This window comes from Gobio gobio (genome assembly GCF_949357685.1).
Source record: "Gobio gobio genome assembly, chromosome: 6".
Taxonomy (NCBI): Eukaryota; Metazoa; Chordata; class Actinopteri; order Cypriniformes; family Gobionidae; genus Gobio; species Gobio gobio.
In genome coordinates this window covers 45811050-45837081 of record NC_137102.1, presented here as the reverse complement: position 1 = coordinate 45837081, position 26032 = coordinate 45811050, and the positions used below count along the sequence as shown (strand labels likewise).

The following is a 26032-nucleotide window of genomic DNA, read 5'->3' as shown; positions in this document are numbered from 1 at the left end:
AAAAAAAATAAAAAATAAAAATAAAAATGAATGTCCTAGATTCATGAGAAAATTCATATTAGCTACACACTCAACAACACTCACTTCTGAGATTGTGAATATAGATATCTCTCCAGAAGAGTCTCCAGAGGCACTAAATCTATATTAAACTCACTAAGCCCACAAGAGAATATAATGAAACATGTTAGCTAACAGATAAGAAAAACCCATTAGAATTAACTACAGGGGGAACCCCTGATTAGTCATGTAACTTGATGAAAGAAATAAACAAAAACTATTGTATATATAAAACTTTATTGATAAAAATGGGTAATAAGATTTTAGAATAAGATTTTTTCAAAATACACTTTAAAACTATTAACCTTAACAAACACATCTGTTTTAAGGCCCAACAACACCTTTGATAGTTTCTAACATAGTGAATTATGTTTGTGCAAATTATGTAAATGCATTTCCTTTTAAGATTATATTTTACAGTGTATACATGAAACGCATGAAATTCACATTTTACTTTCACATGCAGTGGAATAATACATAGTTTTTACTATTATCAGTAATCTTCAGTTTTCTTGTGAGACAGATTGTTAAATGCAGTTTCACTGCAGTCATCAAAGCTCAAAGGCAGGGAAATAATTCAATATTAAATATAATAATTTGACTCAATTCTGTAACAGATCACTGAACACATAATGAGGCCAGTTTAGTACAACCTTTATGTTACACAGCAGAAGATGCATTTCTTGCACTTCCAGGTTAATTTTACAGCATGCTTTGGCATGAAATTACATCCAAACATAATTTGTCAATGGGTTAAAGCCATCGTATTGGAATCACCTTGCCTTTTAACTCTGTACCCAGTGACTTATTTATTAAATAATTTGCAAAGCAATAATAAATAAAGTTTTTTAAAAAACACACAAACAAAACCTTTTTTTTCCTTTCCTTATTTTTTCAACATTTTATACGATATCTCATGGGATATAAATGATTAAATGCGTATCTTCTTGATCTAACTGATTGTTGTAATAATAATAATGCTAATTATTATTATAACAAATATAGCTGCAAGCAGCAATTCCAGGACCAGGCACAGTGGCAAAAACATCATGTAATTGGACAGAATTTCTAGTGAGGAGGTCCATAAATAGAATAACTCATAACATTTGACCAACAGGTGGCGCTGTTAGCCTTTTTAATATGGGATTGTGGCAATGGCACACAACAGCCTTTTTAGCATCCTCACCTTTTAACCTTTTGTGCTTGGCCCTCAATAATGATACATATACAGAATACTTTACAGTAAAATATTAACTATTTTATAAAGCAATATTCATTTACTCCTGCACCCAAATGTTTCTTTGCTCATGGGCACTACAGAAACATTTATACAAACACAGAATATAATTCATTTAAACACATTAGATATCTATTGGCTACCAGATAAATGCATTTGAATGATTCACTTATTCACCTTGGCTTGGTCTCAAACATGTTTGCTTTCAGATTTTCAGGCATAAACCTCTAAAGCTGAAATACTCATTTGAACACTTTATTTTATCCTTAGCTTGTTTCCTCATAAATGTCTTTGTTCTCTTTAAAACTGAGCTGGCTTTGAAAAAACTCCACCATCTCCTACAAACTAGGAGTCTTTGTAAGATTTATTTTTTATCATACTAATAAAAAACTTTTAAAGTTAAACAGTTCAGTAGCACTTAATGTACGTTGGTCATGTTGTACAGACACAGTTTACTCTTAAAGGGGTCATGAATCGAGAAATCAACTTTCCCTTGAGCTTTTGATACATAAAATGTCATGGTAATATAAGAATATCCTGTACGTTTCAGAGTTGAAAAACTTCCTTGTTAGTCAAAGAAAAGCTTTTATAGACACCAGGCCCAGAAAACGCTCGATTTCAGAATGTGCCACACTTGACGTCATCGTGTGGTGAAAAGCACCGCCTCAACAGAAAAAGAACAACGCCTGATTCTGTAGCCCCGCCCACCGACTCGTGCCACAATGGCCCTGTCCCAAATGGCACACTTCATGTGCACTTTCGGTCTTGTGGACTTACAACGGCTGCTGCATGTGCGTGTCCGTTAAGTCCACGAGACCGTAGGGTGTCCCATTTGTCATTTTAGGTCTCAGGAGGGTGCTCGCAAGAGCCCCCTTTGAGGTCGATATGTGCCCTCGATGCGCACTTCTGCCGAGCCCGCACTGGTGCGGGTTACGCAGCAGACTTCTTACCGGCAGTCAAAGCGGCATAACGTACGGCATTTAACCACGGAGTCGTTTGTAAACAAGAGACTGGATTTGCAGACAGGATGTGATTACATGAACGAATGAAGCAACACACTATGTGAGTAAAACATGTCTTTTATGTGATTGTATTGCATTGTTACAGATAGGTGGATGAGAGATGAATCATTGTGTTTGTTTGATAAATACATTTTGCGAGCCCTGGCTGTGGGTTGGGCGATTCATTCCAGTTGCCGTTTGCCACATGCTTTCACTGACAGGGGGAGCAAAAGCTCATTATAATATGCAAATCTTATCCAGTGGATGTTTACTTCCAAGTCTTAAGTGCGGCACGCCCATCAAAACTGAGCGTGTCTTGAGAGAGCCTCAAAACCAGGGCAGAAAATAGCCTATTACTTATTTATTATGATGTTTTTGAATGTAAAAACCATGCGAACGCAATAAGTTGACCTCAGACAACAGTATAAAAAAGCCAGTTCATGACCCCTTTAACTTTCTGTGAGAGCAGTTGGCTCATATATGAACATGACAAAATGATACACACATTATACAGTAAATGGAGAACATGTTCTCTTTTGGCAGCACTAATTCCCTGCAAACAGAGTTTAATTGTCTTAATACTCTAGTCTAGAGAAAGTCCCTGTGAAATAAGAGCTTTAAATCCTGTTTTAAGTGCAATACCGTTATAATAAATCTAATTGTTTTGCTCATATTAGCATTTAAAAGCCCTCTTGAGTAGGGTTGCCACCTTTGGTGTGGCAAAATAAGGGACACCCATTCATGAACCCCCCCCCCCCCCCCCCCCCCCCCCCAGCTCAATAATAAACCATAAGAAAACATGAGATCAAGTATGTGAACTTGCAACAGAACACATTTTATATTATTTTACATTTGATTATTTTATTTATTTCTAAAGAACTTTTTAGTAGCCTATTTGGTGCACTTTAAAGGGATATTTCACCCAAAATGAAAATTCTGTCATCATTTACTCGCCCTCATGATGTTCCAGACCTGTATGAGTTTCTTTGTTCTGCTGAACACAAAAGAAGATATTTAGAAGTTTGTAACCAGGCTTCTTTGGGGGCACCATTGACTTCCATAGTAATCTTCCTATGTGTTCAACATAAACAAATGTATACATGTTTGGAACAACTTGAGGGTGAGTAAATGATGACAGAATATTCATTTTTGGGTGAACTGTCCCTTTAAGCAGTCATTCTGAACCAGTAATCACTTTTTTGAATTTCAAAAATGTAATTTTTTTTAATTAATTTACTTAAATTGTGACTATATTATCATGTAATTATTTGTCCCATTTTTATCAAAAATTTTTTTTAAATGTCATAAACTTTATATGACAGGATTATTGTTTATGTATGATTATAGCGTAGCTAAATTATAAATTAATAATTACATTTATTAGGCTATAATCTATTAATTAACCTGTCTACAAAATAATAATTTTGTCTGCAAAGCTCTGATAATATTATATTAAGATATTATCCATTAAAAAAAACTATAGGCTAACTTTAGAAGCACAGATGTGTCTGTCACCGCTGTTGCTTTAAGTCAGTCAGTCTGAGACACTGAAATGCTTCTCACAAAGTGTGCAGTTGGCCTGAGGTTCATCATGAGTAACTGGACAGACCCATTGATACCTTTTTGATATTCAGCTCTATATCTGGAGATCCTCTTGCGTTTAAACGGTGGACGCGACGCGAGCTCGACATGTTTTTAAAAAACCGGCAAGTTTACAGGCACACTGGCACAGCGCATGTTCTCGAGACTCCGCCGCTATGACAACAAAGCCGCTAAAACGCAATCACGCACAAATGAGCTCCTGTACTACTTATTGTGAAATTGATTTCTTTATATTTGCTATAAGTATTCTCCACACTGCAAAATCCTTGTGTGTTTGTTGAACTACGTGTGGACCTATGTAAAATACGGAACAAATCGCGTCCCGTATTGGTTTGATACGGAACGCGTCATTTTGCTTGTAAATACGGGACGATTCCGTATTTTACGGGACGGGTGGCAACCCTACTCTTGAGTCACAGCACAGATGTGCGACTCTAACCCTGGCAAATGGCAATAACACTCCTGTTTTGTATAACAAAGGCACTTGACAAATATGAGGCATCTGTGCAAAGCTAAACTGGCACTTCTTTTGCTACAACTTCTCAAAAGTTAAAGATTTTCTGCAAAGCCATCACATTAAACTGAGTGTTGCAGCAACATTTAAAAAAAAAATCTGACTAATCAAGCTGCGCAATAGCACATGATGTCCTGGTCACCATGTTGAAGAGCCCAACCAAGCCAAGCTGATGCATTTACAAACACGACCGACACATTTTACTTCTACGTTCTGTCATGCAGGGCATCTCCACTGACTCGCAGAGAATCCCTCATAATGCAATCCAGTCTTTCATTTAGGAAAAATTCAGCAAATTCTTAACCTTTCACTCAATGATCGTTCTGCACTGCTATGTTCATCTATTTTAAAAAAGCATGCTTGTCTCAGCATGTCAAATTTCCTGTGACAGTTATTTTCCATCATTGGTCCAGTTCCTGTTTACTCTTCTGTAATTATTATTCAGAACTCTTTAGCTGATCAGTGAAAACACCACTACAAAAACTGATATATAACTAATATTCAATGCTGATGCAGGATGTGTGTCCACACACACTCACTTCCTCTGGCCTTCTCTGGACAGACTTCACACAGACGTGAATGTTCCTCCTCACTCGTTTCTGGAGGTGATGTCCTGATGTAGAGACACAAAATGGATGTTAGATTCTGTATTTAGAGTACAGAAGCTACATACAGTCAGGAGTCTATTGTGAATCTGTACCCAGATTCTCACCTCAGTCTTTGCTCTCCTCCAGCGCACTACACTCCCAGGTTTAGACATACCTGCGGGAGAGAAATGATTTTACAATATTTTACTGTTAAGATAATAGAGGAATGAAGTTGATAATATAAATATCGACCAGCCCATCCCATCCCAAGTCGGATTGTTACTATAATGTTGTTCAACAAGGATGATGATTCATCAACATTTCCTCCTTCCCTCGCGAGTAAACATTTTTTGTCCAGAAATCTTATATCTAATCTAATATTAATCTAATATTAATTATTGATCTAAAGCCCACACTGTCACTGTATGATAATTGAAATGAACTGATGACATCAGCGTTTTTTCCAGAATGGCTATACAGCTGAATAAAATTATGCTGCATTATTTTCCTGTTTAACACTGTAAAGCTGCTTTGAAACAATCTACATTGTTAAAAGCGCTATATAAATAAAGTTGACTATCATTTCATTTTTATAATATTTTTTCTATTTTTTAATGGATTTCTTTTGTGATTTTTACATTTTGATTTAACTTTAAAATACTAGATTTTATCAATAAATAATATCAGTTAGGTACATTCTTCACATTCTTTTAACTTAAATTCAAAATACCTCACAATACGTCAAAAATAATAAAACATGCAATTTTTTTACATTTTGAGTTTCGGGTCAAAATGACCCGAGGGAAGGTCAAAATATGTTCCTGGACTTATTGTGCATGAATCATTCAAGCACATTATTTAACACAAATGTCTTTGTAATTTTAAATATATAATAACCTGGCTCATTCTCACAAAAAAAGACATTTCATTATTTTTCCACTGAAGAATATGTCAGAATTATAGAAGTATAATAGTGACTAGGCTTGCTATTTTACTTGATTTGGTCACTCACATGTAGATGAAATCAGAACCAATAATGCCACAGCTGCAGAAACACCTCCCAGCAGCCACCTGTGAAGATTATGATGCCATTAATCTATGAGAACACACACACACACACACACACACACACACACACACACACACACACACACACACACACACACACACACACACACACACACACACACACACACACACACACACACACACACACACACACACACACACACACACACACACACACACACACACACACACACACACACACACACACACACACACTTCATTACCCGGAGGAAATGGCAATGCAGAGGCACAGAGTGAGGACAAGGAGAAGGACTTTCAGGAGCACAGCTTCTGTAACAAACATAAATCACAATCTGTTTCTAATTTTCCATATTCATCAAAAACGTACTCGGTTACTTAACGTAACCTCGGTTCCCTGAGATAAGGGAAGGAGTACTGCGTCTTTAAGACGCTATGGGTAGGTTCTCCTACTCTCGAATATACTGAAGTAATTGTAAAATCACGCAGTGCTACTGCCCAGTCAAAACAGTGTCGAGACATCTCGCACGCTATTGGCTGGCCAGTGGGAACTGCATGAACCAATGGCAGAACAGCGTAATCTGAGCGAACCAATGGGCACAAAGCCCGCGAAGCTGAGCGCAAGAGCCCGCGAAAGGGGCATATAAAATACGCTGTAACTGTCAAAAACGTCAGGTTAAATCGACTGAAGCGACGATCACCCGAGTCAGCGCCATAGCACGGCCGTCTACGCAGTACTCCTTCCCTTATCTCAGGGAACCGAGGTTACGTTAAGTAACCGAGTACGTTCCCTTTCGAACGGTCAGTTCGTACTGCGTCTTTAAGACGCTATGGGAGCCTATTTAATCCCGCCGTGCTATGATAAGCGCAGTGACATGTACTCCCTCAAGTTTGAACACTTATTAGAAAGGGCTCAAGACTAGAGTTACTGACACATCATTTATATTAATAATATATATGTACACACGTCTTATACAACTGGGCTCATAGAGGCCGGTAACTATAAGGAATGTGTAAGCATTGAAGCATATGAAGGCCCCAATGCCAACTTATGACGGGGACGGGCTTACAAGGCCGTCTGATATTCATTAGGCCGTCTTAGTATTTTTATACAGCGAAGACTTGTGCCTGCAGTGCAGGGACATCCAGACTGAAGAATCTGGTTAAAGTAGATGGTGAGGACCAACCTGCCGATCTACAAATGTCACCCATAGAAAAAAAAAAAAAAAAAAAAAAAAAAAAACTCCACTAGACCACGCCCAAGAGGAGGCCATGCCTCTGGTGGAGTGAGCTTTGACACCTATGGGGCATTGGAGGCCCATAGTGTCATATGCTAACGCTATCGCGTCCACTAGCCATCTGGCTAGGTTTTGTTTGGTGACCGGAAGTTCCCTAGTTCGGTCACCAAAACTTACAAAGAGCTGCTCCGACTGTCTAAAGTGGGAGGACCGCTCAATATATGCTCTAAGCGACCTAACAGGGCCGAGCAGGTGTAACTGTCTCTCATCCTCCGAAGTGGGGAGGGCAGAGAGAGTGATTACCTGTGCTTTGAACGGTGTTGAAAGCACTTTAGGTACATAACCATGCCCTGGTTTGAGGATGACTTTGGAATCGCCTGGGCCAATTCTAAACATGACGCGTTCACAGATAACGCTTGAATGTCACTGACACGCTTAACAGATGCCAGTGCTAGTAGCAGGGCAGTTTTCAGCGAAAGTGGCTTTAATTCAGCCGTCTGCAGCGGCTCGAAGGGAGGTCTTTTTAGTGCTCTTAGGACCAATGAAGGTCCCAGGATGGCACCGTAGGAGGGAGAAGGGGGTTAAGCCTCCTGGCTCCTTTTAAGAATTTTATGACCATGGCGTGTCTGCGTACTGATTGGCCAGCTATAGGCGTATGAGATGCGGCGATAGCTGCCGTGTAGACTTTGAGTGTGGATGGAGTGTGTCCTGCATCCAACATCTCTTATAGAAAAACAAGAATTTGTGATATCTCGCCTGACACTGGGTTATAGTTCCTGACTGAACACCAGTCAGAGAACACTGACCATTTAAGGGCATAGAGACGTCTAGTAGACTGAGCTCTAGCTTCACTGATGGTGCTCAAGACACTCACTGGGAGGTTCTTGAGCCCCCCTTGAGTTGCCAAACATGTAACGCCCACAATTTTGGGGTGGGGGTGCCGGATTGTCCCGTTCGCCTCAGAAAGGAGATCTTTCCTTAGGGGAACTGGCCATGGGGCTGCTGATAGTAACTGAATCAACTCGGGAAACCTGATGTGGGTTCGCCAGAGTGGAGCCACTAGCAGGACTGTGTGCTCGCATTCCCTGATCCTTTTTTTTAAAATCTGGGGAATGAGCGGTACTGGTGGAAAAGCATAAAGTATGCAGCTGGGCCATTTGTGGGCCAGCGCATCTTTGTTCTTTGAAAAATAGATTGGGCAATGACAGTTGTCTTCGGAGGCGAAGAGGTCGACCTCTGCCCTCCCAAAAACACTCCATCTCATTTGAACCATTTAGGAATGGATGGCCCATTCCCCCGGGGACACGAGGCCCCTGGAGAGCATGTCTGCTCCCTGGTTCAGTCTGCCTGGCACATGCACTGCTTTTAGTGAATGTAATTTGCCTTTTGCCCATAGGAGGAGATGTCTGACCTGTTGGTTGAGCCATCTCGACCTGAGCCCGCCTTGGCGGTTTATGTAGGAGATCACAGTCGTGTTGTCCGTGCGGACTAGAACATGGTGACCTGAGAGACGTGGTAAAAAAGTCTTGAGGGCTAGCACTACTGCCAGCATTTCTAGGCAGTTTATGTGCAACCGTGACTCCGTGCTCGACGATGAGCCGAAGGCCGGTTCGCCCTCGTACAGAGCGCCCCAAACTGAGTTGGAGGTGTCCGTGGTGACCACCATCCGTCTGGAAACTGTTTCCAAGTGACCACGGGGCCAGGGATTTGACACAGCCGCGGCCCACTTTGATCCAAAGCTGGCCTGAATGCCACGCTTGGGAAGGAACCCGTGATTTCAGCCAGTACTGCAGGGGGCGCATGTGCTTCATACCCAGCGGAAGTACTGGAGAAGCTTTTGCCATTAGGCCTAGCATTCTCTGAAATTTTTTAGGGGTGTGTAGGTTCCCATTTTGAATGAACATGCAAGCTGCTGTGTAGTCAGAGCGCGTTCGTCCAATAGCCACGGCCTCATTTGGGCTGAGTCTAAAATCGTTCCCAGGAAGGAGGTTCTCTGCCTGGGAAGCAATAAGCTCTTGGCTGTATTTATTCTGAGACCCAGGCATTCTAGATGGCTGAGTAGCATAGATTTGTGAGATTTTATTTCTTCCTCTGACTGGGCCAGTATAAGCCAGTCGTCGAGGTAGTTCAGAATGCGCATTCCCGCTTGTCTTAAGGGGGAGAGAGCTGCATCCATGCACTTCGTGAAAGGACAGGCCAAATGGCAGGACTGTGTACTGATAAGCCTTCCCGTCGAACGCGAATCTCAAAAACGGTCTGTGACGTGGGATAATTTGGATATGAGAGTAAGCATCTTTCTGATCCAATGAGAAAAACCAGTCCATCGGGCAGATTTGCGCGATGATCTGTTTTAATGTCGGCATTCTGAAAAGCCTTTTGATAGAGCCTTGTTCAGGTGTCTGAGATCTAAGATGGGCCTGAGGCCGCCATCTTTTTTTTTTTTTTTTTTTTTTTTTTTTAACTCGCCTTTATGGCGGTAGAATGCAGGGGAGCACGCATTAAAGCGGACTCGTAGTTTACATTCATTGCATGAAAAACATTCAGAACAGTATTTTTCTCCCTGACCGGAACAAAAACGGGCCGAGGGGAGAGATGTGACACTGTGCGGACAGCACTTATGTGTAGCGGCACACACCTGTAGTGGGCGCGTGCTCTACATATAGAGCGCTCTCGGCGTGAGCAGTAATCTGTGAGAACAGTGCTATGTGCAAGGTGCATGTATTTTAGTAAAGTCATTGTTAAAACACAGCGTTGATGTGCAGGCGAGCGTGTTTGACAACAGGCTAGTTGACTGCAATATTTACATCTCCAGTCGCCTGAACCGAGGGGATTGAGAGAATGTAAAGTAAGTCTGTAGTGGTAATCCGGCCACAGCAGGACTTTTGAGTGGTTCTATAGCGCTGAATTAAGTGCTTATATGCAGGGGTACACCCTATGTAGGGGACACACTGCCTGCAGTCATAACAGAGGAAAGAACTCTTAATTGTTTATTAGGATCACCAATAATACAGCGTTCTGTGTACAGGCGTGCATGTTTTATAACAGGCTCGTTTACTGAGAGAAGTGGTTGAAGGCTTGGCCGCCATTCACTAAATTGAGACTCACTGAGAAACCTGTGAGAGCGGGGCTCGAACCGGCAACCCTTTGTGCGAAGTACACCGTAACAGCAGAGGGCGTGGCTATGACGTAAGTCGCGCTCTTGACGGTGTTTTCAGTGTGTGTGGCGTGCGTGTTTCATAACAGGCTCGTTTACTACACTGTTGAACCTTTCCAGTCGCCTGAATAGGGGACTCAGAGAAGTGGTTGAAGGCTTGGCCGCCATTCACTAAATTGAGACTCACTGAGAAACCTGTGAGAGCTGGGCTCGAACCGGCAACCCTGTGTGAAGTACACCGTAACAGCGGAGGGCGTGGCTATGACGTAAGTCGCGCTCTTGACGGTGTTTTCAGTGTGTGTGGCGTGCGTGTTTCATAACAGGCTCGTTTACTACACTGTTGAACCTCTCCAGTCGCCTGAATAGGGGACTGAGAGAAGTGATAGAGTGAAAAAGACGCAGGGCTTGGCCGCCATTCACGACGCCATTATGCGCTAGACAGCGAGGCAGCAATGACGTAAGTCGCGCTCTAGATAGTGAGCGCGCTGGGAGAGAGAGAGGGGCGCACGCGCTGCCGCTGAGGAAGCGCGAGCTGCAGTGACAACAGCCTGTAGCGTAAGGCGCGCTCTCAATATCTCCAGCAGTCTGAGAGAAAGTAATGCGGGAAGCTCCGGCATTAGTTTGCTCGTCCACTCTGGCTTTCTCTGTCCGCGCGCTTCTTAGCGCGGCCCGAGTGAGAGAAGAGGAAGAGCGAGACGTTGGTAATAGTGCGGATTCGTCTTCCTCATTGCCGCCGAATGAGACCAAGCCCTCTGCGTCGAGCGGAGGGAGCAGGTCCGATCGAGGGAACGTCACAGGAGAAACGTCTCTCTGAGGTGAAGACGAGTCACGCGGGCACTGGGCCGACGTGAACTCGCTAGCCTCGGTATACTCAGCCCTCTGGCTCCGCCGTTCTTTCCCGCCGAGGCTTCGGGCGGAAAGGGGAACGGGAGAGCGCGAGGGCCGGGGTCGCGCTCTGAAAAGAGCGCTATCCGCGAACGGAGGGAGGAAATGGGCATACCCTGCAGTGAGAGCAGCCGGACCCGGCGAGAGCAGCGTCCGCGTGGGCCTTGCCCAGACAGATCACGCACCCTTCGTGGTTATCCTCCTAGTGCAGGTAAGTACTGCACACAAGTGATATGTTTTCTCAGTATTGTACAAAAAAGGATACACCGTAGTGTTTCACCAAAGAGCGCAGGGGAAAGGCGTGACAGCTCGCGGGATCGCTGGCGATTTGAGCGCGCTGAAATACAGCAGTCCGCTGACTCTCGCAGGACGTCCGGGCTGGTTAGTTCGCTATTCCGCTGCAGGCTCGTCAATTCACGGTGAAGGTGGTGTAGTTCGAGTTTATCAGCGAGGACCGTAGATCGTCGCTGAAGGAGATTAATCTGACGTTTTTGACAGTTACAGCGTATTTTATATGCCCCTTTCGCGGGCTCTTGCGCTCAGCTTCGCGGGCTTTGTGCCCATTGGTTCGCTCAGATTACGCTGTTCTGCCATTGGTTCATGCAGTTCCCACTGGCCAGCCAATAGCGTGCGAGATGTCTCGACACTGTTTTGACTGGGCAGTAGCACTGCGTGATTTTACAATTACTTCAGTATATTCGAGAGTAGGAGAACCTACCCATAGCGTCTTAAAGACGCAGTACGAACTGACCGTTCGAAAGGGAACTCACTGTAGGCAAAGATGGGAGCTGTTGCTCTTTCATTTGCCCTTTTGTTCTCACCTGACGATGTATTTCTGGATGAGCTATAACTATTGAGGTGACAGACAGATGGGGGAGGAACATCCAAGAGACCGCTCACTGATTGGCTGAATTGTTCATGGGCGGAGCAAGACTCGCACGGCAGCACCTCCTCTTCTTCAAGCAGAGTCTGAGGAGGCACTTTATCAGAAGAGGAAACAGGATCTATGGGATCTATAAAGAAACACACGCACATTTTCACAAAAAGTTAACCGGCAACTATTTTAAACTGGCTGTTTCAAAGATCTTCAACTCCAAAACTAGAATCCCCCTAACCATAGGTGAAGCTGATAGGTGTATCTTTCTCAAAGCTGTGGTCCATCTCTTCCCATGATGATGACTCGATTGGGGTGATCGGGTCAGATCTTCTAAAAACACTTCCTTCCAGCCAGGACTGGCACGATTGGCTCATATCACTCAGAAGGCTGGCCAGTGACCTTTTTGCCCGGCGCCTTCGTCTGAATACGCTAACACACACAATCACACACGTTAGGTTTCCATGTTTTATGGGGAGTTTCCATATATGATTATTTTTATAATGTACAAATTGTATATTCTATCCCCTAACCCTAATCTTACCCCTAAACCTACCCATCACAGAAAACTTTCTGCATTTTTACATTTTCAAAAAACATCACTTTTTATTAAATTTGACATTTATAAGTGTTTTTCCTCATGGGGACAAAAAAGTGTCCCCACAAGTGAAAGGATTTCGGATATTGCCACACATACACACAGGTTTGTTTTGCTACCTAAGTGAGGACATTCCATAGGCATAATGGTTTTTGTACTGTACAAACTGTATATTCTATTCCCCTACACTAACCCTACCCCTAAACCTACCCATCACAGGAAACATTCTGCATTTTTACTTTTTTAATAAAACATTGATTAGTATGTTTTTAAAGCTGTTTTAAATATGAAATTAAATGGTCTCATATTTCATGTTTACGTCGTAATACCAGTGTAATTAAACCAATTTGTGTCCTCATAAATCGCACGCACACAAAATAAAGTTTTATTATTTTGCCAGATCTAAAATGGCTTTTTAACCCTCAGAGATCTCCGATGTATTCTGTTTTTTTTTCACCCTCAAATAAAAACTAGTTCATTTAGGAAAATTTGCATCAGGGTATAATTTGGAAATATTATGCAAAATTGCAACATTTAGGGTTGCAAAATGTTACCATTATTTTTTGATACAGTAAGGGAAAGTTTTGAATTCACAGCACAATGTATTTGAAATATAGCCTAATATATTTTAACCAGTAAAGATACAGTCATAACACGTTTAAACAATTTAAATGCTGCAATAAATATTCATTTCAAAGCATATTTTAAATATAAAATATTACTTTTAATACCACCTAATTTAAATACAATATAAGAAAATGTTTAATTTTTGTACCATTCATTGAATAGGCTCCAATTGTGTGAAAAGAATAGAAAAAAGTTTGACCCATAATGCCCAGCGTTGCATTTTTGCTCCACTCAAAATATTTAAGTATGTTCAAAATGTCACTGCATGTAAGCCTTTTCTTATCATTAGACTTATAGAAAATATAAAAGTCAAATACTAAATAGACGATAAACGAACAAATGATAAAAGTAAACAAATACGTTTGTTCTAAATGTGTTATTAAAAATTCTAATTAAATAAAAATTAAACACTGTGACTGGCACCATATTGTGTGACTTTAGCAAGCTGTGGCATTTAAACTATTGTTGTGATAAATTTCAGATCGGCAGGGACTGTTATATGTAGTTTTTACTCTAGGTATTAAATAACTGCTTTAATTCAAACCATGCAACTTAATTTACATTGCAACTTAAGGGACTTAATTAAGAAATGATGTAAGAGAGCCCACAATATATTGTGAACATACAGTAAATGTGAAATGTATTTTAGCACAGGTGAAACGAAATCCATTTTATAAACTTCAGTGTAACTGTAAATGAACATGGATGAATAAATCAAAGAGAAACAAACTTTTTTTTTTTTAAAGTGTTGAAATCCACTTCATTCATACTCACTGCACACACAACAACAAACACTCATGAATCTCACCGGACAAGATTCTCTTTGTATGAGACGCTGGTGTGTGATGGAGTCAGGGTGACGTTACCCTCGTCGTCTGTGCTAAAACTGTCCTCTGTCAGTACATAATAACCGTTGGCTAGTAGACGGGGGCTTCGGCGACACGCACACAAGGAGCCTGTCAGCGGATTGGTGGAGAAACACTCATAGGAGGAGTCAGAGAAGTGGGAGACGTCAAGACTGAAAAAGAGAAACAGCATTGATGTATATACTTAAAGAAAATAACAAGGAAGAAGCTATGAATATATATATCAGCAGCTGCCTGTCTACATGCTTGTACCTTTGACAAATATGTTCAGCCTCCTGCCTCCTGGTCTTAATCGGAGAACCTATGACAAACATCAGGTTACAACAGTCTTATCAATGAATGTGCGCGAGATAGAGGAAGAATGAGAGAGACGTGATATGAGGGGGACACACGTACTTGTAACCGCTCCCTTGAAGAAGAAAGCCATGGTTTACGCTGCTGCCAAACCTGTAACACACAACATACAATTCAGCTCAAATGGATAGCACATAATCTACCAAATGCACACATATTGCTCATGTGAAATAATTTTCCTTTCTATAATTTCATTTTTTGCTCTTTACATTGATTTTCTTGAATAATTCCTTGCATCACATTAAGGTCATACAACAACAAAACCGTTCTAAAACGAAGATCAAATCAAAGCAAAAATAAATATAAGTGTAAATGATTATATATGGACACGAATAAATCAGTAATGATGAATAGTGATTGTAAAGAATGAAAAAGACAAGATAATACAAATTCCATAACACAAGTGCATATTAACTTACAGATCCATCCCTCTATGGGAAGCATTATGTTCTAACCATGAAATATTTTTTTAAATAAGTTTTTATTACATGAAATAGCTTCAATCATACAAAGCAAATTTTTTTTGGTTGGGTACTTAGGGAAATGTTGCCATATCACAATGGAAAATGGTCAAAAAAGTAATTTTTCTATAAAATTATGATTTTTTTTTCTATTTAAATGCACGTTTCCTTTAGAATTTGATAGATGTATATAATTGGGGCTCCTGGAAACCAAAAATAAGTAGATCCCTATCATTTAATCCCTATCGTTTCCTATAATTCGGCTAACTCTCATCACATGGAAGAGCTAACTCTGCACTCTTCTTATTGCTCTTTCCGTAAATATTGCTGTATTAATTTTCTGAAAAGAAGAAATAATTTTGTTACATATACATAAACACAACTATACTACAATAAACACTTTCAATAAATAAATAACTGCAATTTTATTGTTGATGCTACTATGTATAAAAAATCCCAATTGGGAAATACATTACTGCAAATTCCACTGTGGGACAGCGCTGCCAAATGGCAACATACCTATTTTTCCATAGTGGTACATTCGGCAACATTGAAATTTTCTCAATTTACAGTAAAACTATGTTAGACAAAGTTGATTTGTAAATAAAAATATCTAATTTATTTATCAAAGATGCTGCAAAAACATCCCCCTTGAGAAGGGATGTTTAGAAATGAGGTTAATAGAGCAATTTCTGGAGCACTTCAACAGGATTCTTCCATGTGATGGTGATCGGGGGAAAGAGAGTTTTGAAGGGACATTCAAATGTCATTTTACTTAAAAACAGCACATCTTTGCTACCTTAAGGCCTGTACCATAGAGGGATATATTTCTTTATATCCTTACAATTATCTCTGTATTGAAGTCTTAAAAAGAATGTTAGTTTTTTTCTAAAAAAAATAAAAAAAATAAATAAAAAAAAACAGAAATATTAAAAATACAAAAAAGAAATGGTTATGAATGAAATATGTAATATAATAAAATATAATATAATGAAGTATATGTATGATAGAATAAAGGAAAGAAAAAATATGACGGAAATTATAGGCATGCTTTTTTTTTGTAATGGATTTCTGAAGAAATTAGGTCAAATCAGAGGAAAAACTATAATTTAAGGTGTATTTAAGTATTTCTTTTTTTTTTTCATGTTACAATATGTGTAAAATAGATCAAATGTAAAAAAAAAAAAATGCATGTATTTCATAAAATAAAATGAATTATTAATGAAAAATGGGGAGGGGTGTCTGAAAGGATGTAAAGGGAGTGGGTTGGGGAGGGGGAATCAGGAAGCCATGATGATCTAAAAGGGGATGATGCTGGCAAAGTAGGTGGAGACCAGTTACTGTACTTCCTGTTAACCACTTCCTGGCTAGAGATAAACCGATTGGCTGATCAGAGTGTCCTGCATGTGTGTGCTGCTGCAGCTGCTATCAGAGAGCAGAGGAGACCAACGGAAAAGAATGAGGGAGCACAATCACCCATGCTCTCTCTCGCTCTCTTTCCCACACACACACACACACACACACACACAAAGCAGCTCGTTTGTTTTCTCAAAAATCTGTTCCCAGAGTGATCACATGACATACTTCTTTAACTTATGTTTGTGTTTGAACAGAAAGTCCCCAAAACCCTCACACGCATTTCCTGTAGTCTCTGTGAGTTACACGAAAATTACTACAAGTACAAGATTATGAACAACATTGCAAGATCATTAGTATAATTGAAAGTTGCAAATGTATAAAAAACAAGGAAAACAACTCATGATGAAATGTTGATATTGCAGCAGAGTGTATAGTGAAATGAGTAGCCGCAGTGTCAAAGCATTAGTGAAATGCATGCCAACCACAAAACCACACACATGCACACAAACAGAGCTTCATAGATATTCTCCAAATATAAATCGGAATAAACAATGCATTTATATTGGCTTCACTTCCATTTTGTATATACTTAATTATGTAATGAGAAATTGGGATTTAACCCATATAAAAACAATTTTAGCAAAAATTTGCACAAGTTGTGTTTATGCTGATGTTTCTAACATTGATATTTGAAAATGCAATATCTATTTCTGAGTTATTTTAGTTGTTTTATGTTTTCTGAGATGTATTTGTTTTTGTTTAAATTCTCAAAAAAAATTATGTACAGTCTACCTTTTTTAAATAAATAATTTGACTTAACATTTCTAATAATACACGGTTAATTTGAAGGGAATAACATAATAATTACTGTTATTTATCTGTTATTAAATAAACGAAATCTGGCGTCCTCATTATTTTAATGCTCTGTCTGTTTAATTCTGCGTTCAGACGCTCTTCGAGTCTTTGTTGCCCGGCTTGCAGCAGATACGATGCACGAGACACATTCACACACATATCGACACATATGATAGTTTATATTGTATATGGTAATTATACAATTACATAAATCTAAAATGTCCGTGTATAAAAATAATATATAAAGTGATTATGCTGAAGCGTACTGTGATACTAACATCCGGTTTCTTCTCTCCACATTCTTTAGCGTTGAATCTGCCCTTCATCTACTGTGCAAAACATATAAGTAATAAGATTAAGAAAGAAGAGAAAAACAACACTTACCTAAACCACGGAGAATGCGGATAGCGGCGCGTATCAAGTCTGTCAGCTTACTTACAAACATTGGCATGCATGAAGAACCACGCCTACAGAGAGAGAGAGAGAGAGAGAGAGAGAGAGAGAGAGAGAGAGAGAGAGAGAGAGAGAGAGAGAGAGAGAGAGAGAGAGAGAGAGAGAGAGAGAGAGAGAGAGAGAGGAGGGGGCGCTGTTCAAAATAAAACTTCTCTGAAGAACACATTAGTGCATGTAAACATATTTGATCAAATTAATTGTATTGATAAATTAATTATGTATTTATGGGCGTTTCTTCAACTAGGGGCACTTTTAGCCATGTGAAGTTGAATAAAAAAAACTTGTTAAAAAGTCACGTAACATTCTCATAAATTTAAATAATTGGTCTAGTTTTAAGGTCTGTAAGAGGACAAATTAAGATTACAAGAGAAATTGTTATTATTTTAAATTTTTTCCGACCTGCCATGAACAAATGTCATTTCCACCACATCTCAATATACAGCTGTTAGGCCTATTTAAAAACAGAATAATGTATGCCACTCAAGAATTGTCTAAGATAATTTTTATAACTAGTTTTACCAGTTTGTCCACAATGTACAATAATTATACATTTGTCAATGAGATAAATTAACTGTTAATAATTAAATACTTAAAAATTAAGTATTTTTAAAAAAATGTGTGTGGTGATGGAAATGACGGTGTTGTGGAAATGACAATTAATTAACATGAATGTAGAGAAACAATAGATAAATATAAAAAGTATTGTAATATATTATGATATAAAAAATTATTTCACAAATCTATTCTCGCAATCCATATCAATTGTACTTTGTAATCATGCATGTAATTTCCACCATTGACATTTCTGTAGTTTTTTTGTGAAAAAATGGAAGATAGCTTCACTGAATAGCTTTGAATTAATACCTAGCATTTCATGTATGCAAAATACTCTTATTTATCTTAAAATGTTTAGCTTTTTAAAAACACCTTTGAAGGTACAGCATGTTTGGAAATGACGTATAATAAATATATAAACTGTTCAATAAATATTTAGCTTGATTTTTCTTCATTTGTTGTTGATGAAAATTTTAATTCCCTCCATGTCCAACATGTGCTCTGATGTTACTGAATATTTCCATAGAAACCACCTAAACAATCTTTCACACAAACTATTTAAATGGACATTACTACTGTGTTGTGGTGGAAATGACACCAATACTGTGTGACAGCTATATTTTGTATAAAAAGCAATATTGATAGTGGTCTCCCATTAAATATTATAATGTATTTTAATTATTTTACTAGTGCTTAAATCAGGTGCATTAATAGTTACCAGATAAGTTATATTTTTAAACTGTATTTTTATTGTTGAAGTTAAAAAGTCTGGGTGTGCGACAAGGAGAAAACAGTGATGTTGACACCTATAAAGAGGTTGAAAAGTAAGAAAAAATTCATAATAGAAAAGTAGTAAAAAAAAATTTTTAAGGTGGTTTTATTGTTAGCTTGACAAAGAGGAATTTATCCAAAATGATATGTATATTTAAAATATGACCAAAGAACATAAAAGTGCCCATAGTCTAAGAATCACCCTTATATATCACACTGGACAAGATTAATTGAAAATTATTTTTCAAATTAAAATCATTTACTCACCCTCATGTCATTCCAAACCATACTGAAAAAAAAAAGAAACCCGTACGACTTCTGCAAAACACAAAGGAAGATATTTTGAAGTCTTTGGGTAAACCGTTTTGGTCACCATACGGAAGCCCATTTCTTTAGTAAATCGTAATAATGTCATAATGTAGCTAGAAAAAAAAAAGTCATAATTATGACATATTATTCAATTGATAATAATTGCTTTAATGCGCTCATTGTTTCTGTCTAAATGAATACATGATGTTAGCTAACTGCATGACTAGAACTGTACATTTATGACATATGGACATTACTTTGACAGTCATCTCTGATAGATTACTCTGAATTGTAACGGAGAAATAAGCATTTTCTGTAACGCTGCTTTGTAACAAATGTATTGTGAAAAGCGCTACACAAATAAATTGTAAATTGAATTGAAGTCGATTATTAAAAACAAGAAATTATGAGATGAAAAGTGACATCAAATTTGAACTTTTTAATCACATAATTATGAATTAGAATTCCATAATATGTTTTTATGTCAGAATTATGACTTAGTATCTCATTATTTATACATTTTCTCATCCTACGTAATGACTTTACGTCATAAATATGATTTTGTGGCAGAAATAGGTTTTGTTTGGACAAACATTGTTTGGACAAAACAATTCTTCATAAAAGACTTTCTTTAAAATCTTTTCTTCTATGTTCCACAGAAGAAGAAAATAAAGTCATACAGGTTTGGAATGACATGACGGTGAATAGATGATTAATGAATTATCCCTTTAAATGTAAATGGCTGAGCTTTGGAGCACCAGATAATATATTCAGGCTCAGAATCTCAAAAGTACAAAACTGATACAATCCCGGAACGGTAATTCTGATTTTGTTTCAGCTTTTAGTGCGCGTGTGAGATAAAAGACAAGTTATACATTTGTAGATGGTTCCTGGGATTAATTATTAATAATTTCAATTCACAGGAATCTTCAATTGGATAGTAGATTATTACACCAGTTGCTGTTAGTAGTCTTTTTACTTGAGAATCCTTATAAATATTACAATTCAGAAGAGAGTATTGTTCTTAGGCTGAACACAGACTCAAGAAATATTTCCTGAGGATGTGGACTGATAAATCGAGCTTGTGCAAATGAACTAAAGAAGACCAGAATAACCTCTAGTGTTTCTCTGCGATGTGTGAGGATGACATCATGGAACAGTTCCATGTGTGTGTAATGCTGAACTCGGGGGCCCCTATTACCAACACCCTTCTCTGGGGATGGTTACGTAAGATAAAACTCTGAGAGTGAAGGTTCTAGTGAGAATATTTATTTTATTTACACATTTAAACGCACAAAATAATGATATAAAATATAAGCAATGCATACAACATCACCAGCTCTGAGTTTGACTCAGTAAGTCTGTGCGTTGGGCTCTAATAGTTGTGTAGCATGCATGTCTCTGGTCATGTTGTTTTTCTCTCTGAGTTTGGCCTGTAGTAACGTGTGCTCCACCACTCCCATCCGAACATCCATCTGCTCAATCTCCTGCTTCAGCTTGGTCAAACTCTGACGGATCTTCACCACTGGAGCTGCAACACAAAACAAATGGACAAGCATAAACTCCAGCTCACATGAACAAACTGCACCATCAGTAGGGTGTTGTGTGTGGTTTACCTCCATCAGACATGCTGCTGCCTTTCTCTTCCATTTCCTGTTTCACTTTCTCTAGCTCCTCACTGATCTGAAGCACAAATATATGTGCTTTATGAATGTTATTTGATAAAAAAAAGTGTGGCTACGTGGACATAGTAAGACTGTGTACTTGAATTTATCAAAAGCACTGATGCTTATTCATTGTTAGTGTGTTGCAACTGAAAGATTGTCAAATGTTTTTATTAGACTCACCTCAGCCAGAATCCTGGTTCTCTCTGTGACGCCTCCACTGGCCTGCTGATAAAGCTCTTTTACCTGACGAACAAAAACAAATGAGTTTAACCATCCTGTGTTTTGATTGGTTAACGGTAAGTAATACATTTTTGGGTTTTGATTGGTCGAGATGTTCACCTTGTTGAGCTGTGCTTGTGCTTGCCGGTATTCTGAAATGAGATGCTCAAGCTGAGTATTGAGATATTTCTCACGACTGCTCACTTTCTCCAGAGTTTTACTGATGTCCTCCCTCAGCTTAAACAGACAACCCTGAACACACACACACACACATATTCATACTTAGGTTTAATATTTCACATTATTATCTATTTTTTAAATATTTTTAAGAACATCTGTGATGGATGGATGGATGACCTTGGCGTCTTGCAAGGACGTGTTGATGCCATCTTGATGTTGATGCATTTGATCAAGGTGAATCCTCCAATCCTGAAACACAGTAACCGGTTACTTAGTATTCAGCCAATCAGAGTCTCCCCATCACCATGCTGGTGAGATACAATGATTAAAGGTTGAAGACCTTGTTGTCGGTGCGGATGGTGACTTTAAGTTGTGGAAGAACTCGCTCCACCTCCAGATTCCACTCAGCAGCATCAACATCTGACTCCAGAACCACTGCAGGCCTTGAACCACTGAGCTCCTAAACACACATATCTACGAGTTGACTTTTACTGTACATACTGGGTAATTCAAATCATTTAATGCAGTTAGTAGTAGATTATCCTGCTTATACCATGGTCATTTGCCAACACTGACAAGTTAAAGGGTTTGTGTTCACCCAAAAATGAAAAGTCATTAATTACTCACCCTCATGTCGTTTCAAACCCGTAAGACTTTCGTTCATCTTCAGAACACAAATGAAGATCTCTTTGATTAAATCTGAGAGCTTTCTGTACTCTCAGTTGACAGCTACGCAACAACCACTTTGACGCTTCAAAAAGTTCATAAAAAGATTGTAAAACTAATCCATATAAATTGAGCAGTTTAGTCCAAATTTTCTGAAGAGACTTGATCGCTTTAGATCAGTGGTTCTCAAACCTGTCCTCAGGGTGACATACAAAATGTGCAGTGGTGAGGGGTCCCCAGGACAGGTTTGAGAACCACTGCTTTAGATGATGAACAGATTGAATTTAGGCTTTTATTCACATATAAACATTGATCAGCGAATATAGGAGCTCAACTGAACATGCTTGACGCGCGGGAACAAACCTCATTGGTTCTTGTGGAAGCTCAAACGTGCTGTGTAACACGAGAATGAACCTCATTGGTTCTCGCACGTCAAGCGAACATGCTTGAGCTACCGTTTACCACAACTGATGTGTGAGTTGATGAATGTTTTTGTGAATAAAAGCCTAAATTCAATCTATTCTTCATATAAAGTGTTAATTTCTCTTAAGAAAATTTGGATTTAACCGCTTAATTCATATGGATTGGTTTTACGATCTCTTTATGAACTTTTTGAAGTGTCAAAATGTCAGTTGCGTAGCCATCAACGGAGGGACAGAAAGCTCTCATATTTGATCAAAAATACCTTCATTTGTGTCCGAAGATGAACGAAAGTCTTACGGGTTTGGAACAACACGAGGGTGAGTAATTAATGACAGAATTTTCATTTTTGGGTGAACTAACCCTTTAAAGCTTGAATAAAACTTACACTTTGATTAGTTCTGGTCTTCAGTGCATCTAAATCAAGTCCGTCCTCTTCCTCATACTCCTCATCACCCTGCTGAAGATTCAAATTTTTAATGAGTTCATGTGTGACTCACTGTCATTTACTTTACAAATGAGTCTGTGTGTGTGTGTGTGTGTGTGTGTGTGTGTGTGTGTGTGTGTGTGTGTGTGTGTGTGTGTGCTTCATGGTCACGTCTTCCTCCACTTTACTGTGTGAATTAGGGGTGGACGATAGAAGTTAACATTTATATTATGATAGTCTCTATTTCTGTTGACAAAATTTATCACAGATTTAATTTTTATATATTTTATTGCTTTTGGTGCAGAACAATATCCAAAGTAAAAGTCACAAATTACAATAAAATGTATATTACAAACAAACAGCTGAGCTAGTTTACTCAATCCAATTTACAACAGTGAAAAAAAATGCTAATAGGAGAACTTGACAGATAGCAGCATTAATTCGGGAAGTTGAAGCTTAGAATAAAGTTTAAGTGTGACTCACTGTCATCTCTTCTTCCACTTTACTGAGTGTGAGCTCAGCATCATCTTCTTGCACACACTCATCTTCCACCTCCACAGACGGGTACAGAGGCCTGATAAAGAGAAAACACCAGCTTCTTGTGTGAACCCTGGTAAAATTTGTGGTTCCACTACAACAAGATTGATATTAAAGGGTTAGTTCACCCCAAAATGAAAATTCTGTCATTAATTACTCACCCTCATGTCGTTCCAAACCCATGAGGCCTTCATTCATCTTCGTAACACAAATTAAGATATTCTTGATGAAATCCGAGAGCTCTCTGACCCCTCCATAGACAGCAATATAATGAACACTTTCAAGGCCCAGAAAGGTAGTAAAAACATTGTTAAAATAGTCCATGTGACTCCATTGGTTCAACCTTCATTTTATGAAGCGAATAGAATACTTTTTGTGCACAAAAACAAACAAAAATAATGACTTTATTCAACAACTTCTTCACATTTGTGTCAGCCTTCTGTGCAGTTTACATTGGCCAGCTCCTGCATCAGCATCACACGCATGCGTCATGATGCTCACGTGAACAGCATCGGCCAATGGTAAGCCGGCGTTCTGGTCGTAGCTCTGATGTAACTCGGAAGCACTGCACTGTATTTACTATGTCAACAGCGTAGGACACTGACACAGACGTGAAGAAATTGTTGAATTAAGTCATTATTTTTGTTTGTTTTTTGCCCACAAAAAGTATTCTCGTCGCTTCATAAAATTAAGGTCGAACCACTGGAGTCATATGGACTATTTTAATGATGTTTTTACTACCTTTCTGGACCTTGAAAGTGTTCATTATATTGCTGTCTATGGAGAGGTCAGAGAGCTCTCGGATTTCATCAAAAATATCTTTATTTGTGTTCCGAAGATGAACAAAGGTCTTACGGGTTGGGAACGACATAACCCTTTAAAACTAAAGTAGCAAAGAGCATAATCCCAACCTGCATTCAGTTCATGATGTGTGCTGTTTTTGTAGGTGTACCTGTTCCAGATGAATCCTTTACTCTTTAGTGCTTTTTCTACCAGCTGGTCTAGAACATAACAGACATGCTCTCCAGATCCAGACTTCAGCTTAGATGGGGGGAAATCAACCTGGCCACCCTATAACACACACACATACAGCGATAATCATGAAACCCAATGCATCTACGCAGACTTGTGAGGGTGTCATCAGTGTGATAATGTCTGACCAGGGCACGCAGCTCAGACAGGATGTTGGAGACGGTGGCGTTGGGGTCGTCGTATTCCTGCGGTGCGTCAAACGGCCGTCCGCACAGGGAAATCAACCAGGCGGCAATTACACTAAACATATAGAACTGCTCTCCGGGATTTGACAATACGTGAGGGCTAGAGACAAAATAATGCCTGAAAAAGAGGGAAAACATGTATTTGAACAAATCTCTGTTTGAGAATAAACACTGGTCCAGTAAACAAATATTTTATTGATTCCTAACATTTTACTTAAAAGTAACCCTAGTCATGTTTTTTATTAGGATAAATGTTGCTATCACATTGTGCTTAATAAACCAATTGCTTCAGCTGTTTTTAATTTTTTCAAAATTATATTTTATTTTATTTAAGTTTTTTTGTCTTTTAAAATGTCTCTATGGCGATAAGATTAAAATATACAACATTTGATTGGTAAAAAGCATACACGGTAACACTTTACTTAAAGCCTTTATACACAATGCATTATAAAAGTATTTTTAATGCACTAATAACGCCTTGTAATGCACATTATAATGCACTGTATGGTCACGTGAATAATTGTACCTACCACAGATATGTTATTTTCTATTCATTGTTACACATTTAGAAAGTATAATGCGTTAAAAACAGGGACTCTGCTAATATTATTAAGCATTTTAACTTTGGTTACAATTATTTATGAAAATATAGATTTTTTTATAACGGACGTTATGAATACATTTATAATGCATTAACGTTACACATAAAGGCTTCAAATAAAGTGTTACCGCATATAAGTTACCATAAAACAAGATCATGCCTTATAATCCACATATAAAGTAGCGATTCTGAGTCTCTCACCTGGACAGAGGTTTGATGTTGTGTTTGTCCAGAACCTGCTGCTCATAATCCAGAATTTTGAGTTTATCCAGCAGATCCTCCATTAGCACGAACGTCTGATAGACCGAACCGGGTCCGCGCTCTTCCTCCTCCGCCATCCCTCTCTCTATCACTGTTCACATTCAACAAGCTTTATTGGCAAGGTAAAAGGAGCTTTATTACACATTATAGATATGTATACAGGCACATATACACACACATTTCTCCTACTCTCTGTGTATTTTTCGCAGTCGTTTCCCGCAGGCTACATCAGCCGACTCAGGATGTTGTAGTTACTGTCGCCAAGAATGACGTCAGACATGATGATGGCCATGATAGTAAACAAAATAATAGTACTCAATAGTGACGGATAATAATAAACAATGAACAATAATGAATAATATTAAATATGTAACTTGTAAGTAAAAAGGCGATAGCAAGCCGAGACTCTTGATATGACTGTTTGACTGAACGT

At 38.8% G+C, this 26032-nt stretch overlaps 2 protein-coding genes across 3 annotated transcripts; both read right to left on the bottom strand.

The window, feature by feature from the left end:
• Window positions 1-3166: 3166 nt before the first annotated feature.
• tmem71 (transmembrane protein 71) lies at window positions 3167-17793 on the bottom strand. Its single transcript, XM_079818930.1, has 10 exons — window positions 17701-17793; window positions 14684-14734; window positions 14540-14588; window positions 14230-14439; window positions 12438-12628; window positions 12144-12335; window positions 6291-6357; window positions 6011-6069; window positions 5124-5173; window positions 3167-5024 (listed from the first exon to the last, which is right to left on the bottom strand). Exons 2-10 carry the CDS (start codon window positions 14712-14714, stop codon window positions 5001-5003), a joined length of 873 nt encoding a protein of 290 aa, XP_079675056.1. The 5' UTR covers window positions 14715-14734; window positions 17701-17793; the 3' UTR covers window positions 3167-5000.
• Window positions 17794-19824: 2031 nt separating this feature from the next.
• ift57 (intraflagellar transport 57 homolog (Chlamydomonas)) lies at window positions 19825-25864 on the bottom strand. 2 transcript variants are annotated; one of them, XM_079818914.1, is made up of 12 exons: window positions 25789-25864; window positions 25540-25690; window positions 24681-24855; window positions 24473-24591; window positions 23467-23557; window positions 22945-23016; window positions 21811-21930; window positions 21648-21719; window positions 21411-21542; window positions 21252-21314; window positions 21021-21087; window positions 19825-20935 (listed from the first exon to the last, which is right to left on the bottom strand). In XM_079818914.1, coding segments are annotated over exons 1-12 (1242 nt in total). In that variant the 5' UTR covers window positions 25790-25864; the 3' UTR covers window positions 19825-20756. The 2 variants fall into 2 exon arrangements, with proteins under 2 accessions (XP_079675040.1, XP_079675039.1); XM_079818913.1 differs by having other exon boundaries at window positions 20664-20935; window positions 25778-25861.
• Window positions 25865-26032: the final 168 nt, after the last annotated feature.